The sequence below is a fragment of the Gloeophyllum trabeum genome, assembly GCF_000344685.1.
Source record: "Gloeophyllum trabeum ATCC 11539 unplaced genomic scaffold GLOTRscaffold_00004, whole genome shotgun sequence".
NCBI lineage: Eukaryota > Fungi > Basidiomycota > Agaricomycetes > Gloeophyllales > Gloeophyllaceae > Gloeophyllum > Gloeophyllum trabeum.
In genome coordinates, this window is record NW_006920413.1 from 2,202,615 (window position 1) to 2,218,576 (window position 15,962).

Here is a 15,962-nt window from a genome sequence, read left to right on the forward strand (position 1 = left end):
CTAGACGAGGTAGATTCCCTACGTTATACACTGGGTACATCAGGTAACTCGCAAAACAGGAAAGGTATGTTCCTCGCATTTTCATCCAATTACATATTTATCTGACTATTTGGTTGCTATCAAACGAGTAGATAGGTACTAATGAAACTTTTAATTGCCCTTAGGACCGGTGGAATCACTGTAGTAGTCTTGTGCAGCTCATTCCTTCCGGGTGATTACCCTAGGTGGACTCCCTTTTCTGCTCGCTTTATGGGTGGATATCTGCCATTGTAAGTGCTCAGTACACTCTATCAGCCTTTGTAAACTGTGGGTACAGAGTGTTGAAGAGTCAGGACCTACCATTGTTCTTTGGTAGATCTGTCTCTCTCTAGCTTCACTGCTGCCTTAGGTGCTATCAACGTATTACCGGGGCCCAGGTACGTCCTATACCTCCTCTAAAAATGTATCTTATGCTGCAGGTGGCATAGTGCGCCGTCCCCGCCGCTCCCCGCCTGTCTGTTGAGGTCCCTTTGTCCAGTGAGTTCCTCTTATGCCCACAAATCCCCCCTTAGCCCCCACCCTCCTATAGTCCTATTCCTCGTCGAAATATGTATATAAAACTGATATTAAAGCTTTATTGTCCCTCAGGAGCACCACTAAATCGGAAATTTCGTTTTGTTCAGCTTGTATGCCCCAGACATACATAGATATCAAGGGAATGGACCATATTGGTCCCTTATATGTATTACAACTATACATCATCGGCGATGTAGAATATAATGGCAATTCACTGAATTTTATACGATTTTATTCGAGGTGCTACACACTACCTATTGCCGACGTCGTCGGGAACAGCGACAACCAGCGTCGGGCACGGCGGCACTGTGATGTCATCGTGTCGGTGGGCGCCATCAGTCCCCTTTTGGCAGCTGTCTATTTTGGTACGTCGGTCCACGCGACGCTACGGCTGGGGCCAGTGCTACCGCCGGAGTCTTCTGGAGGCTCCGTACTCTACTACCCTACAAGGCTGGCGGTGTTCCCGGTGCTTCCGCCGGAGTTAGGAGAAACGTCTTTTGAGTCTTATAAGCGTGGACGCGCTGCTCGATCGTCCACTCTTATAAGCCTTGTTCTTTGGGAAGGTCAGGTGATTGTAAGGTGTGACGAGCACGTCACATCCGCGTGACCCGACGCGCTTTAATTAACGCGTTCCAGCACCCGTTGGCATTAGCCGCCATGGACGAGACAGAAGTAGTATTTCCATGGACTACGGCGGACGCTGGAACTTTCAAACTTCTCGAGCTACCACCAGACCTACTGAAGCTAGTAGAAGCCTACATCGAAGGCAATGCAAGGTTACATCGTATTCTTTCCTGAGGCCACCAGAAGAGAACTGACTTATCGACGCGTACCAACAGCCTGAACCTTAGCGTAAAAGGCGGAGCAGAGGAAGATGCGGTCCTTTGCACGGATGAGAAAACGTACACCATGCGATCCGTAGTTCTCTCGAACTCAGTCCTGGTCCTCACTCCTGCACCCGAAGCCGGGGAGGGAATGGGGGACAAAGTGGTTATTCAAGACGAACTGCACGATATCATTGAGCTTGTACCCTCACTACCCAAGCTTCATAAACTGAAAGGGATTCTGAGGGGACTGGAATACGATGAAGGCTACGAGGACGAAGAAATGATGGACGAAGACGAAGAATTCGACAACACGCAGACTGGCACTGTAGGAAGAATCCGTATATAATCCTTCGTAACGCTGAGTACTCTGCAAAAAATAGGGCCGACGCAAGTTCAGTTATGCCGACGCCATGCACCTCCAGGCTAGCGAGGGCGAACTACGACGCGGTCTTCGGGATATGCGGATCCTCGATATCGGCGGTAAGAAACTCTATCCCAACTGTAATCATCGTATACTGACGTTGGCGCACATTTAGGCCGTCTTCGCCCGATCGCTCCTTCGTATCTCAACACGATCTTGGAGCTCATACTGAACCACCTTGTCTCTCACTCACTGCATCACGACGCTGTCCCCGTTGACGAGCTGTCAGCCGCTATGAAAGACGAGCATGAAGTCGATCGGCAAGTTACGACCCAGGTGCTATTGTGGTTCGGCACGGTCAAGGACGGCAAGTGGGAAATGAACGCGGAGGAAGTGATCAAGCAGATCGGCCTCGGCATCCTGAGACCCCACAAGGTACGTTTCAGCTTCATTATTCATCTACCGGGGGGACAATGTTAACTCTGGTTCTCCAAGGATGCACCCATCGCGGAACAGGAATTCCTGGAGAAATGGAAGAGTGCTGTGGGTGATACCTTCGAGTCTTACATATCTCTCAAACTACTCGAGGTATGCACGAGTGCGAGGACATCGCATTCTGTTTACTGATACCTTGCAATCACTTTTAGGGAAATTACCTGTCGTCTATGTCGCGGGACACGTTCCCAGCGGTCCTAGCCCTAACTTACTTCCCGTCATCTTCTCTGCCCACCGATCCCGCCGCTCGTTTCACCGATCTTTTCCTTACACGGCCGAAGTGGAAGGCGGAGGACATTGCCCCGTACCTGGCTGATGTTGCAGTGGACTCAAAAGAGCGAGACAAATTGCTTCTCAAATACGCTCGAGCTACCAAGGATGCAGAGGGCATGTGGTACACTGCTAGGAATAAAATATAGGAACAATATACAATGTTGTAGCAACAGAGAATATATAGTGCATACATTATCGAAATAATCAACTGCTGCACGAAGCTATACTTCTAGGTGCGTGGCTTTGAAGATACCCTACTCATCGGAATCGCTATCCAATATCCGCATGCGCTTTTTGAGCGGACCACTGAGAGGCTTGGCAGCACTCCCTGGCACCTTGGACAGCGGCTTAACATCTCGCGGATGTACATCGGAGTTCAGCGAGGATGCAGAGTTGGTCGAAGCAGGCTTTGCGCGCTTCGGCGTTGCGAGGCCCAACCTCTTCCGCACTGGGCTTTCGCCAACGTCATGCGAAGTCGAAGTGTCCGCTTCCTCGCGCTCCCGCTTCATTGCACTGGCCTTCGGAGTGTCTCCTTGCGTGGCAGTAGTCCGCGTCTTCTTCCGCGGAGTCGCAACAGGAGTGCGCGCAACTGCTTTTGAAGTTGACGGCGCCAGTTCCGCCGCCTCATCCTCCAAGGTACTCAGGCTGTCTTCTCGGGTGGTTGCCTTCTTCCGAGGACTCGGATTCGGAGTCTGTGCAGGCGTAGTCGGCTCTAGCCTGTCGCGCTGCGGTTTCTGCTTCCCCTTCTTGACCTCAGCCGCGGGAACACGAGTTTCGTCGTCTGTCCCCTTGAGTTTATCTTCGATGTAGTTCCACGCGTTGCGCATGACCATCGCATTCATGCGGATTTGGCCCGTGTGCTTTTCCGATAGCATTAGCCGCAGCCCCTTGATTGCCTGAGCGCGCTGAAGCGGCGTTGCATGACGCATGAGGTGCACGAGGACAGCTGTGAGCAGCATCAATACAAGGACTCAAGGAACCTCGCGAGAGACTATAACAACTGACCAATAAAGATAAACTCAACAGGAGCAATCTTCCGCCCCATGGTGAAACCAGCTTCCACATTAAGCTCCGAGTCTTTCCCGATCTCCTTCATCTTCTCCAGTGCATCCTCCAAATCCGCCTTCAGCTCCGGACCAAAGTCCTCGTCCACATTCAACCACGGCTGGACCTGCTGCCGCGTGGGGTGCCACCGCTCGTGCGCCCGGATCCCCTCGAGCATGTACATCAGGTGCGAGAGGTTGACCGTGGGCTGCGAGCGCTTCGTCTCGAACTCCATGTACGCGCGCAGGCGGTCGCCTTGCGGCGGTGAGCCTTTGAGCCCGTCGATCTCGGGCGCGGCGACGAGCCGGTCGTAGACTTCCGCGATGTAGGCTGTGCGGAGGGAGGAGATGGCGTGGAGTTTCTCTAAAGAAGTTTGGTGAGGATATATGTAATAGGGAGGAGGAATGGTGGAGCAGACCTCCTTGGGTGAGCTGCATGCCCAGCTGCACTCTTTGAAACATCTCATGCTCCTGTTCATCAGTCAATCCATAGTACTCATCTGGTCATGACCTGTGTCAAGTAGATCCTCAACTCTACTTGTGATAACTAGGCTTACCACAGGGGATTTCAGTATTCTCCAGCAAGCTCTGCACATGGGCAGGCATTTTCAGCTTGTTGCTCCCTTTTGGCAGCGTGAAGAACCAATTCTTGCTTGTCACGGGGTCTTTCCCTGCATGAAACATCATTTTGGCATGTGATATTTTGCACCGTGAAAATTTTTGCTTACAAGCAATCTAAGAAATGAAGTCAAAAGTGAGTGAGGAATGCCCAGTAGAGCATGATACGTATCATACATACATTCCCAGCCATGAATGCCTTGATAGCAGTCAACCTCTGCTTCCCATCCAGAATCCTCATAATCTCTCCCTTTTTCTCATCCTCCCTCACAGAGATGAGGATCCGGGGGATGTTGTAGTTCCTCATGAGGGTGTCAACCAGGCCTCTCTGTCTGTCTGCTGGCCATACTTCACCTAAAGAGCACAGAAAGGAGAGTTTAGCATGTAGTACTAGCCACTAACTATTTGCAGGTACTAAGTGGGTGGACTTACTCCTCTGGTATGGGGGGTCTGTGTCAATCTTTCCTCTGTGCATCATATCTGCACAATATTAGGATGGTCAACCCCAGCCATGGATGCTGTAATCCCACCGAGATGCTCACCAACGAGCTCTCTGAGAGTGTACGAGCGCCTCTTCGGGTCCTTCAGGCGCGTCGGCATCCGGAAGTCACTCGCATCATCCGTGATCTCGTCCTCGTCCTCCTCTACTTCCATCACGTCGCCGTCGTCCTCCTCCAGCGGATTCCATCCTGACACGCGCGACGGGGATTGCATCGTTGAGGTTAACGATATCGATGTATCGCCTTGAAACTTCAACTCGGGGCGCGTCACGATGACGAGGGTGGACAATCGGGGATGGCCGTGTGAAAAGGAAGATTGATAAGCGGTGTGATTGGCTTGTGGCTGTTCCTGGACGTGGGTCCTGTGGCTGAACTTCGGAAGTTCAGACTCGCGGTAGGGAAGCGTTGTGGTAACTGGAGTGTAGAGACGTCTGACAGCATACAATGCCGGTTGGAAAGATTGATATGACAGATACATGTATACATTGAATCTTCCTTGAGGTCCCGCCGACTCCATGTCACGGTTGAGCACGGGAATCAAGTAATCAGGGGCACGAGAGGGGATTACTGTGCTACTACATAGTATACACGGGCAAGCCTGCCTTGAAGGAAAGCAAGGCTATCAGTACAGAATGGACGGTCTCACATGAATGGGGGGTCCAGAGGGTGGGACGTATATCGTTTGAGTAGGGGTATAGTTCTGCCGGCGTCCGTAAATAATTACCTACCTCCATTAGTTACCTTGGAATGGAAAACGAAAACAACACTACAATTCTCCCTCGCCATCTGTCGGGGTCTGCTGGGGGAGGAGTTCTGACATAATCTCCTCCAGATGATGCAAAATCGTGAAATGCGTCTCGCCCTCATACTCATGGAGAACACCATGCGGTAGGCGCTCAGCCATATACCGCGTATGGCGGATCGGGGCATTGACGTCCTTGGTCCCATGCCAGAGTTGCACCCTGTCGTACTGGACGTCCTCGAACCTGAACCCCCAGTCCTCCGTGAGCAGCCGCGCCTCGTGCACGAAGGCCGCCGAGCCCTGCGCGAAGGCCTCAAAGAGCATGCGCAGCGTGCGCAGTCGGACGTCGTCGACCGCCTCGTCCGAGTCGTCCCGCTGGACTCTCGCCAGGGCGCTGTTCATCAGGCGGACCGCCAGGCGGGTACGCAGAAGCCACCTGAGCGCGCACATCGCCGCGTCCGTGCCCACTCTGAACGCGTTAGGACAGCGCCTCGCGAGGAAGGAAGCGACCCGCGACATCAGCATGATATCCCTCGTCCCCGCGGCCCACGTCGGCGCCCCCGCGAGCACGCCCACCGCCGCCAGCCTCTCGCTTGGCAGCTGGAGCGCGCACGCAAGCGCATACGGCCCCCCGCCCGACGCGCCGAGCACCGCGAAGCGCTCGAGCCGCAGATGGTCCGCGAGCGCGCGCATGTCGGCGGGCCAGTCTGCGATACGCCTGTGCCTGAAGGTGGACAGACCGAAGCCGGGGCGCTCGGGGGCGATGACGCGGATGCGGCGGGCACGGGCGAGGCGGTCGAGGGCGCGGGCCTCGAGGCGCGAGGAGGGGAAGCCGTGGAAGTAGAGGAGAGGGAAGCCGGTGGGGAGGCCGTACTCGGCGTAGCCCAGGACGCGGCCGTCGGGGAGGAGGAGGGTTTGGCTGTCGTGCGGGTCAACGCCGGGGATGGGGGACGCGCTGGATGTGCGCCGGGAGGCGGTGGGGGATAGGCTGTTGGGCGCTGTCGCCGGGAGGCGTTTCCTCAACGTTGAAAAGAGCATGGAAGTACGGGGAATGGTGGGCGCGTCCCGTAAAGGTAAACCAGCGTATGACAGGAAGCAGCCACAGTGTGATCGAAGATCTCATGGATTGGCTGATTAGTCAGCATTCTCGGGGAAAGCTGTGCAAGGGTGCCTGAACCGTCCTCCGCCCTTATCGTTCAACAGCTTGCGGTCCAGCCTACAAAGCCCAGCGATGGCTATAGAACTGTTGGAAGTCCGTAGCTCACTGTTGTTGTCTACAATGTGACATACTCGGTTATTCAGGTTACGGCGCCCAGCCTGGCGTACATGGTCCTGGGCGGTTTCGTCGTGGCGGTAAGCATTTGATGTTCTTGCATACGATGGCAATATTTGGGTGCGCACTTGTGGCTTTCTGCATCGCTCCTGCAGCTGAGCATCCTATGGCAAAAAGGCCTCGCTCGAACCCCGCCGCTATTTCGTCTCTCCTGCAAAGCATCACTGACCATGGCACTCACAGTTCAGCATGGTCTCCCTCCTCGTCAAAGAACGAGTAAGCCCACTGCCCCCATCATCTCCCCAACACTCACATTCTCCAGCTCTACATCAACGAAGTCGTCCTCGGGACCGCCTTCGGCGTCCTCATGGGCCCGCACTGCGCCGGCGCCTTCGACCCGCGCTCCTGGGGGGACCTCACCAACCAGGTCACCCTCGAGGTCATGCGCATCGTCCTCGCCACCGGCCTCTTCGCCATCGGCGTCGAGCTCCCGCAGTCCTACATGTACAAGCATGCCAAGGGCCTCATGATCATGGTCGTGCCCACCATGGCGTTCGGGTGGATCGTGGTAGCTGGTGAGCAAATGACTGGCTGGACGAGCGAGGAAGTGACTTGAGCATTGATATTGCAGCCGTCATCCATGGCCTGTTCCCGGCGCTGGACTTCATCTCGTCCCTGGCCATCGCCGCCTGCTTGACCCCCACCGACCCCATCATCTCCGCCGCCATCGTAGGTGCGCCGCCTTTCAGTTCTACGTGCGGACCGGGAATCTCACTTTCCCTCACTGCCAGGCGGTAAATTCGCCGTGAAGCACGTCCCGACTAACCTCCGCCGCATCCTCGCCGCCGAGTCCGCCGCCAACGACGGCCTCGCGTACCCGTTCCTGAGCATCTCGATATACCTCACCGTCGAGCGGTCCAAGGGGCACGCGATCGAGCTCTGGTTCCTCGTCGGCTGGCTATGTACGTCCCTAACACATCACGGAATCTTATCGTACATACCAAGGCTGAATCAACGTCGCAGATCAAGTGATCATGGGCACAGTGCTCGGAGCCGTCATAGGTGAGCCGCGCAAACCGGCGGACCCGGCCTGTCTGACCACCCCCCAAAGGCCTCCTCTTCTGCCACCTCATGAAGTTCACCCACCGCAAGGGCTTTATCGACCGCGAGTCCTACGTCGCCCAATACCTCGCGCTCGCCTTCCTCACGATCGGCATCGCCTCCTCCCTGGGCAGCGACGACCTCCTCGCCGCCTTCGCCGCCGGCAGCGCGATCTCGTGGGACGGCCACTTCAACGTGCAGACCGAGAACGAGGTCTTCTCGTCCGTCATTGACCTCGTGCTCAACTGCGCGTGCTTCGTCTACGTCGGCGCGTGGCTGCCGTTCACCGCGTTCAACAGTCCGGAGCTGGGAATCACGCCCGGGCGCCTTGTGCTGCTGTTCATCGCGATCCTGGCGCTCAGGCGGATCCCGTGCTTGTTGGTGCTGTACCGGTGGATACCGGAGATCACGACGTGGCGCGAGGCGCTGTTTTCGGGGCATTTCGGTGCGTGGCTTGGATTGCTCGCCCGCGGGTGCAGTGGGTGCTGACGCCTTGTTTTGGCATATGTAGGACCGGTGAGAGCGCGGGATGTTGGTTATTTACTTGACCTGATGGGAACTGAGTATCGACTTTGCAGATGGGCGTGGGCGCCGTGTTCGTATCCACACTCGCCCTCACCCGCCTTCCCGAGCCGTCGAACCCGCCGCAGGGCCAGCGGGAGTTGCTCGCAGCGACCCTGCAGACCATCGTCTCCTTCGTCGTCCTCGGGTCCATCCTCATCCGTCAGTCCCCCCTCCCCTCCCCTTTTCTTCTCTGTTGATATCCTACGAATCCGCTGCTGACCGCTATATAGACGGCCTCTCTATCCCGTTCTTCTCCTTCGGGAGGAAGGTCCACTCGCGCACGGTGTCCCTCTCGCAGACGTGGACCGCTCGCAACGCCGACGGCGCGCCCGACTGGGTCCTCTGGGCGCGCCGCACGCCCGCGCCCGTCCAGTCCCAGTCCCAATCCCAATCGCACTCCCAGACTCAATCCCAGCTTGATCTGGAGGTGGGTACGCAGGCCAAGGACGGCAGCGAGACGGTGCAGAGCCAGGGCGATGCGGGTAACTACAAGGAGACGGCGCTCGGCGCGCCCGTCGCCGAGCAGGAGGAGCGCGCGGGCGAGACGCTGGGCGTGGCGTCTATGGTGCTCGGGGAGCCCCGGCGCGCCAGGCGCTTGTCGGACGACGGCGAGGTGCGTTTCCGCACTTCTTGTAGCATCACAGTGATGATCTCATACAGGGGGAATTATTTGTCTGTCAGGATCATGCGAGCGGGAGCAGCACGGGCTTCTACGGGCGCCGCAGCGCCAACACGTCGGGCGCCGCGACGCCCAGCACCGAGCCGACCAGCCCGGTCAGGGCGGTCCACTTCCCTCCCGCCCAATAACATATGCTGGCGCGCCCCGCGGGGTGCGCGCCGTGCGACGTGGTGCTGGGGTTGCGTGTGTGCTTAGGATGGCGGTCTCGCAATTCTACTCCGGCAGTACACAACTCTCCGGCTCACAGTCGCACGGAAAGAACAGAACCAAAAGTTCTACATGCTTTCGGCATCTTCTTCTTCTTGGGTTTCTCGGTCCGCTCGAACTCGAATAGAAACCATGTAACGGGACCCGCGCGGGGTAGGGTGATGATAATAATCAACTATGTTCTTAGACGAATACACTAGCGTCACGACGAGGAGTCCGTGCAAGAAGAAAGCGAGGTTGGGAGCATGCGTAAGAAACGTTACAAGGAGCGTGGGCGACATAGTCCGCGGGTGCGTCGGGCGCTGCCGGTACCCGTTCGCCTGGAGTTGTGTATGCTACAGGCGTCTCGTCATCGAAGTCCGTAGGAGGTATTATAAGAAAGAGATCGAGAATCGGGGGAAACGGTGTTACTCCATGGGGTTCGTCCTGGCCGCCTGGGGGAATAGCGTTTCAGAAGCAATGGGCGGAAGAGTAGCTAGATTTACGCACCTGGTGTTCCCCGCCTTCGCGGCACCCGCACAGCCAGTCTGTCCACCATCGCGTAGGAGGCTCGTCCTCTTCCTGCTCTACAGGAACAGGCACAGGGGAAGGAATTGGCTCCGGCGGGCGGTTGGCGACGGGAGTACCAGAACGTGGAGGGGGTGCTCGAGGTTCGGGCAGGTCTAGGGGTTTTGGCGGTGGTGGAGGCTTGCCCGATGAAATCCGTCGGTCCGGATGCAGCCTCCCGGACGTGTAATCGGCACCGTCAGCACCGTCCGGCGCAGCAGCAGGAGTAGGCGGTATTGAATTTGCCTCGCTCATGATGGCCGAGGCCTGGTGGGCGTCGTCGAACGGAGATATGCGGGGGCGCGGGGGGTTGGCGAAGGGGTTCTCCGACTCGGCGGAGAAGTCGTGGATGGAGGGGTTGGGCGAGTTGGGGATGGAGATGGCGGGGCTGCCGTCGATGTCGCTCAGCGCGACGCCGTCCTCGGACGACCGCCGGAGGACGGCGTGGCGGCCTGCGCCGTCCTTGGGCACTCTGCTGGAGCGTTTGGACCAGAGGGAGGATGCTCGCTTCACGACGTCCCCCACGGTCGATGAGGATGCCTGGGTTGAGGCACGCGCAGCTCGCCGACGCTCCCGTTCAGCAATTTCCCAACGTCTAAGGTTCTGGTTTCATGGCAGACTTAGGCTCCGTACATGTAGATGGGACTTGTAACACTTACCTCTTCTATTCTCCGCGACTCTGCTTCCTCGTCTGTCATAGGCGGGTACGCCGCTGTACCATTCTGCGCTTCCTCCTCCCCCTCCTCAACCACGTCATAGTCCCCGTCCTCATAGTCCTTGCCTCTAGTTGGAGACTTTCCCTTGTCAGGCGAGTTCAAGTTATGCGTGCCCGGCTCGTCGGTAGTCCAAGTAGCAGGTCGGCCCAAGTCTTCTTCAGTCGGAGACGGCGGAAGTGAAGGCAAAGGCTGAGGGCTGCTGGAAGACGCTTCTGCTCGTATCGTTAGTCCACCCATGGGTGCCCCGACTACAGCTTGCGGTTGCGGGGAAGCGCGGCGGTCATAAACGAGGGAATGAGCTCGTTCGAAGTAGCAGCGTTCACCGTGCGAGGTCTCCCAACAACGTCCAAATTTAGGTACAACTACGCAATCTCCTTCTTGGGACTCGCCGTCTGGCACGGGCATGTAGGAGCTCTGAGTATTCGATTAATGTAGAGGCAGGCTTAGTACAAGATAAATTGCGTTATTCGGGAGAGGGGTAGAGTATGCTGGTATCTATCAGGCTGTCCAAGAGATCAAGAACGTCCACTGTCATAAAAACCGCAGAAACTCAGAACCCGGCCTGCTCTCTAGGTTTCATGGAAATCCCTTCGTCGTCGTCAAGCCCGTCGTCAGAGTAGCCGTGGCGGAGGTTGCTGCCCGGCTTATTTGCGTGTAGCATGGGCATCTGTGAGTCCCCTTCCGAGCTGCCGTCTCGGCTGTAGACGGTATTCCGCGGACTCTCGTTTGGGTACGAAAGGAAGGAGTTGCGGGTGGTCTCGCGCAGTTGGATGATATTTTGGCGGAATGCATTCTATCGGCGGTTTAGTCATCTGAACAAATCACAGAGGGAACAGACCTACCTGCTCGCGCCAGTACTGAATACGCTTCTCTCGTTCTTGCTCTCGTTGCTTGCCATGCATGAAGAATAACCCGGTGAGGGTACCGATCATACCTGAGTAACGTGGCTGAGAGGCTGTCTGATAGGTGAATAAAACGGACAACATACCTCCGAAGATGCATATGCAGACGATGATATAGACCCAAATGGCATAGTGATGCGAAGCGTCCGCCGGCTTACCACATTTGCCAGAGGGTAGACAGTTGTATGATTCGCATCTTAAATGTTGTAAGCTCCGTGGCCCATGGAAGCTATCAGTGTAGGTGTACTTACTCCTTGTCAGCATTGCAAGCCTCGTTGAGCTGCTTCGTCTGCATGCAGACAAGCTGTTGAGAGTCGCAATAGCTGCCAAGCTTGCAATTGCCGCTATGGGATGTTTCAGTTTTCTGGAGAAAGATGAGGAAGACTTTGAAAACCCACCGAGATACTACGTCGATGAATTCCTGTCCGTTGGCACCGTACGCAATATACGCGGTGTTCTCCACAACACACTGCTGTCCAACGGTCACGTTGGCCCACCTGATGAAGAGCAATGAGGACTGAGATGTCTTCAAGAAATAAGGGACATACATGCAAATATTGTTCAAGCACACGGAGCCATTGTGGTTAAGGCCACGCCCGCTCTCGTCTCGCAATTCGACGAAATTAGGAGGCGCTTCGCATTGATCTATTTCAAGTAGCTCGAGATGCAGATTAAGCGGGACTCGTAGCTTGAGAGACGTACCATCCCGATTCAACTGGCATGGGCTCCCGACAGGTAGCAAGTCTTGGCATGCGTCCTCTTCGTCCGGGCAGAACTGGCCCCTGGGACACAAGTCGGGAATACTCTGGTCGTCCTGCGCGTACCCGTACGGGAACTCGTCCCTCCGACATCCCTTCAGCTCGCAGGTTCCGGCATTCGAGCAATACGTGACGGAGTCGCAGTCGCTGTAGAACTGATAGGTGCCGACTTGGAGACGGCTGTTGGCCTGGCTGCAGCTCTCGCCTTTCCTGGCGCTGCCAGCGTTGACGGCGGTGTACCAGCTGAATAAAAGGAGTGTGGTGGGCAGAACGACCATGTCGAAGCAGAAAGCAGAGTAGTGCCCAGAGACTGGGCTATTACGACTGTAGATGACAGGGTTCCATGGATCAATAGTTCTTGGGTCCTTGTCCGACGCGCGAAGTGCCGAGACGCGACTTCTCTCTCGTCCTTGTGGCGGCTGCATTTTGCATACCTTTTGCTCGCTTAGTTGGTGGACTCTACTGTTCAACTATAACGCATACTATGGCTCCGCGAAAGGACATAGACTACATGGATGGAGAGTCCGATTCTGACGTGGACGTCATAGATGATTCTGGCGACCGGGGTAAGAAAGGCAAGGGCAAGGCGATAGACAGAAGAAAGAAGGACAAAGGGAAGGGAAAGTCGAGCGAGGTAATCTTACCGGGGGCGTGGTATTCTATGCAATTTACACGTCGTGATAGCAACCCTATGCTTGGGAAGCGTCTTATACGAGGTCTTGGGACACTGTACAAGAGGATGAAGCAGGCAGTTTAACAAGTGCTGTGGCGGACTTGGTTGCACGAGGCCGGCGTAGGAGGTACGCTCTGCTACTCAGGATACAACCATGTCTCGAATAAATGGTCTGGCAGGCTACTCGCTCCAGCTAATGCAATCCGTCGGACAATTATCCGTCACCTTATTATAATTTTGGATCTCTCCGCCTCCATGCTGGACAGGGACATGCGGCCAACAAGATTTGGTCTAACGCTTGAGTATGCTCGGGAGTTCATAGTGGAGTGGTTTGACCAGAATCCTCTGGGCCAGATTGGACTGGTAGGCATGCGTGCTGGCCTCGGTGAGCGGTTGAGCGAGATGTCGGGTAAGGAGCACACGTAGAGCAATATGACTTCAGGTGTCTGAAGGCAGGGTCTCAGGGAACCCGCAAGACGTCCTCAAAGCTCTCTCGGAGAGACATAAACTGGAACCAGCCGGGGAGCCTAGTCTACAAAATGCCATAGACATGGCTCGCACTAGCATGAGGTATGTCCGTGTTTTGCGTGGAGCTGGATAGCACTCCATTGGTGATGACAGTCATCTACCTACCCATTCGTCTCGCGAGATATTGATTATCTTCGGGTCCTTGACAACCGTCGATCCTGGAAACATCCACGATACTCTGGATGCATGCATCCGAGACAGGATACGTGTTTCCGTGGTAGCACTTGCTGCAGAGATGAAAATCTGCCGAGAGTTCTGCGATAAAACGGGCGGTGAGTAACACGGTCCACTGACACTATCATTGTTCACTTCACAGCCATGTCTGTAAGGTAGGACAGTTCGGAGTTGCGATGAATGAAGGCCATTTCAAAGACCTCCTGTTCGAACTTATCCCCCCGCCAGCGCAGCGCGCTCTGTCCCGCGCTGCTGGGGCAGGGGCGACAAATCTTGCGGCTGACCTCATGATGATGGGTTTCCCTGTTCGCTTACCCGACACCTCGCCGCCCACCCTCTGTGTCTGTCATTCCGAACTGAAAAGTGAAGGCTTCCTCTGTCCAAGATGTTCAGCCAAAGTCTGCGATGTCCCCACCGACTGTGATATCTGCGGCCTGATGATCGTTAGTTCGCCTCATCTTGCACGAAGTTATCACCATCTATTCCCCGTCAAACCGTATCAAGCGGTGTAAGTGTCCTTATGTCTTTGCCAGCGCTCTACGTTAATATCAACTCACACTAGAACTACACTCGATGACACCTCTACACCAGCTAAATCGTGCCATGCTTGCGCTCGGTCCTTCCCAGAAGCTGCCGCTACCAATGTAGCCACAACTGAAGGATTGAGTCCTCTAGGTCGGTACCGTTGTCCAGACTGCCACCATGACTTCTGTACAGACTGCGACGTCTTTGTCCATGATGTCGTCCACTGCTGTCCGGGCTGCGGCAAGTAATGCCCCTGTGTGCTAGGATTACAGCGCAATAAGAATAATTTATGTTCCTTGGTATGTCTGCGTGCCTGCGACTGACTCTCCATCGGTCAAGTCGTGCCAAACTTCTCTCGTCCATTCGACCTTCGACCGGAGGCGCCCCACTGCTTCCCCTATGGCTCGCACTAGTACTGGGTCTTCAAATCCTTTGACTATCACCTCGCCCTCGGGCGTCCTCTCTCGCGATTCTTCCGGCTCGTCGTCTATGACCAGCCTTGGTCTCTTCCCGGGTCTCTCCCGTCCGCTTTGGAGATGTGCAGGAGCCATAGGCTGCTGTTTGCGCTGGGCAGATTGCACCAAACGAGTCGTGATGACGCTCAGCAACCGCTTCTGCAGCAGGACGTAAACCGGGTCATCGATCTGCAATGTTCGTTTGACGGCCGCGCGCAGCTTTTCTTCCTCAGCGGCATCCAGCGGTTCTCCAAGAGACTTCCTCGCCCGCACGACTTCATCGGCAAGGTTTATGAGCTTCGTTCCACCTGATCCGGGTTCCCCGTCTATCTCAGCTTTCAGAAGCGCCCATACACGGTCCATGAAGGATGTATTCTCGGTCGCCGGTCCTGATGGCGGGAGACGTGTGAGTGACCGCAGGGCTGCCGCTATCACAAGTGCTTGGAGATAATTCTGCACATATAACAGAGAAGGGCCAGAAACAAACAGAGGTGGAGGCAGGACATTATCGTTTTGCCCTTCTGACGCACCATCATTGATAGGCAACTCAGGAGAGGATACGGCTATGACGGAGCCCAATGCTTCGACAAGTCGCGGAATCCATATGTGACGACCCAGTTCCACACCAGTGGTTAGGTAAGTCCCGTTGAATGCAGAGACCCACTGTATCCAAAGTTCCTGCGTCCGCTGCTCTCCCCATATCTCTATCACCAGTTGGCGTTCGCCCCGTCTGGCTTCTTCTCTAATTGCGGCTCTCAGTTGTTTCTCACCCATCGTCCCGAGCACAAACTGTGCGAGATCATCCTTCATGACCTCCGTGAATTTAAGGATAGATTTCACTACTTCCACCACTATGTTTGCTAACTCCCCGACAGGCAATCTTGGATTTGCATCATCTAGCCGATGGAGCAGCTCGTCAATGTACTGGTCCCGCGCAGGAGCGCAGCGTTCTCGAAGGGCGGTCACGACTTCGCGGAGATGTGTGATCGCCGACAGCAGAGGGGATGAAGTAGGGGACAGGGGTGATCCCAGTGTAGCTAGGACTGGATGATTAGAGGGTAGAATGTATTTCAGGGCATCGTAAAGATCCTTGTACAGTGCTTGCAGTCGGTGGACCTGAGAGGATGCAGTGGGGTTGGACAATGCCTCCAGGGCCTGTAGAGGCATATCAAAATTATATACATGCTACATACACAATGATCGCACCTCGTCCCAGAAAGCCCTGTGCACGATGTCTTCTACTTTCGCTCTCAGACTCGGCACCTGGTCATTCTGATGTTCTGCTTCCTGACGAGGACGAGCGACCATGGAGAGTAGGGACTTCCCCGGAGGAAGGATACGCTCCGGCTCCGTCGCGAGCACATGCAAATAGAGCACCTGGTTGAAGGCATCCAACAGCTCGGGTGGGAGTGCAGAGACTGGCATTGCGGGGAGAGTTCCGGTTTGC

The 15,962-nt window shown here is 55.7% G+C and overlaps 8 protein-coding genes across 8 annotated transcripts; 3 read left to right on the top strand and 5 right to left on the bottom strand.

The window, feature by feature from the left end:
- Positions 1–1,212: 1,212 nt before the first annotated feature.
- GLOTRDRAFT_39106 (uncharacterized protein) lies at positions 1,213–2,657 on the top strand (the record flags this gene model as incomplete). The annotated part of the gene is made up of 6 exons (XM_007865796.1): positions 1,213–1,331; positions 1,395–1,707; positions 1,775–1,862; positions 1,919–2,178; positions 2,239–2,361; positions 2,391–2,657. The coding sequence occupies 6 exons, from the start codon at positions 1,213–1,215 to the stop codon at positions 2,655–2,657; spliced, it is 1,170 nt and encodes a 389-aa protein (XP_007863987.1).
- Positions 2,658–2,701: 44 nt separating this feature from the next.
- GLOTRDRAFT_137815 (uncharacterized protein) lies at positions 2,702–4,959 on the bottom strand. The gene is made up of 7 exons (XM_007866395.1): positions 4,715–4,959; positions 4,605–4,652; positions 4,354–4,526; positions 4,112–4,289; positions 3,974–4,054; positions 3,517–3,918; positions 2,702–3,457 (listed from the first exon to the last, which is right to left on the bottom strand). The coding sequence occupies exons 1-7, from the start codon at positions 4,884–4,886 to the stop codon at positions 2,766–2,768; spliced, it is 1,746 nt and encodes a 581-aa protein (XP_007864586.1). The 5' UTR covers positions 4,887–4,959; the 3' UTR covers positions 2,702–2,765.
- Positions 4,960–5,283: 324 nt separating this feature from the next.
- Positions 5,284–6,452, bottom strand: GLOTRDRAFT_74341 (alpha/beta-hydrolase; the record flags this gene model as incomplete). The annotated part of the gene is made up of 1 exon (XM_007866396.1): positions 5,284–6,452. The coding sequence occupies one exon, from the start codon at positions 6,450–6,452 to the stop codon at positions 5,439–5,441; it is 1,014 nt and encodes a 337-aa protein (XP_007864587.1). The 3' UTR covers positions 5,284–5,438.
- Positions 6,453–7,006: 554 nt separating this feature from the next.
- Positions 7,007–8,695, top strand: GLOTRDRAFT_27903 (Sodium/hydrogen exchanger; the record flags this gene model as incomplete). Its single annotated transcript, XM_007865691.1, has 7 exons — positions 7,007–7,262; positions 7,319–7,420; positions 7,479–7,649; positions 7,711–7,749; positions 7,799–8,233; positions 8,353–8,511; positions 8,583–8,695. Coding segments are annotated over 7 exons (1,275 nt in total), but the record flags the coding sequence as incomplete, so codon positions are not given.
- A 461-nt stretch (positions 8,696–9,156) lies between these two features.
- GLOTRDRAFT_110604 (uncharacterized protein) lies at positions 9,157–10,093 on the bottom strand. The gene is made up of 2 exons (XM_007866397.1): positions 9,728–10,093; positions 9,157–9,672 (listed from the first exon to the last, which is right to left on the bottom strand). Exons 1-2 carry the CDS (start codon positions 10,037–10,039, stop codon positions 9,646–9,648), a joined length of 339 nt encoding a protein of 112 aa, XP_007864588.1. The 5' UTR covers positions 10,040–10,093; the 3' UTR covers positions 9,157–9,645.
- Positions 10,094–10,909: 816 nt separating this feature from the next.
- GLOTRDRAFT_137819 (uncharacterized protein) lies at positions 10,910–12,517 on the bottom strand. Its single transcript, XM_007866398.1, has 7 exons — positions 12,105–12,517; positions 11,951–12,047; positions 11,801–11,899; positions 11,654–11,746; positions 11,489–11,598; positions 11,343–11,434; positions 10,910–11,293 (listed from the first exon to the last, which is right to left on the bottom strand). The coding sequence occupies exons 1-7, from the start codon at positions 12,436–12,438 to the stop codon at positions 11,051–11,053; spliced, it is 1,068 nt and encodes a 355-aa protein (XP_007864589.1). The 5' UTR covers positions 12,439–12,517; the 3' UTR covers positions 10,910–11,050.
- Positions 12,518–12,644: 127 nt separating this feature from the next.
- On the top strand, positions 12,645–14,308 carry GLOTRDRAFT_105016 (TFIIH basal transcription factor complex, subunit SSL1; the record flags this gene model as incomplete). The annotated part of the gene is made up of 7 exons (XM_007866399.1): positions 12,645–12,794; positions 12,845–12,960; positions 13,013–13,242; positions 13,298–13,403; positions 13,455–13,633; positions 13,695–14,043; positions 14,098–14,308. 7 exons carry the CDS (start codon positions 12,645–12,647, stop codon positions 14,306–14,308), a joined length of 1,341 nt encoding a protein of 446 aa, XP_007864590.1.
- Positions 14,309–14,347: 39 nt separating this feature from the next.
- Positions 14,348–15,823, bottom strand: GLOTRDRAFT_38208 (uncharacterized protein; the record flags this gene model as incomplete). Its single annotated transcript, XM_007865740.1, has 2 exons — positions 14,348–15,670; positions 15,722–15,823. The coding sequence occupies 2 exons, from the start codon at positions 15,821–15,823 to the stop codon at positions 14,348–14,350; spliced, it is 1,425 nt and encodes a 474-aa protein (XP_007863931.1).
- Between the last annotated feature and the right edge of the window lie 139 nt (positions 15,824–15,962).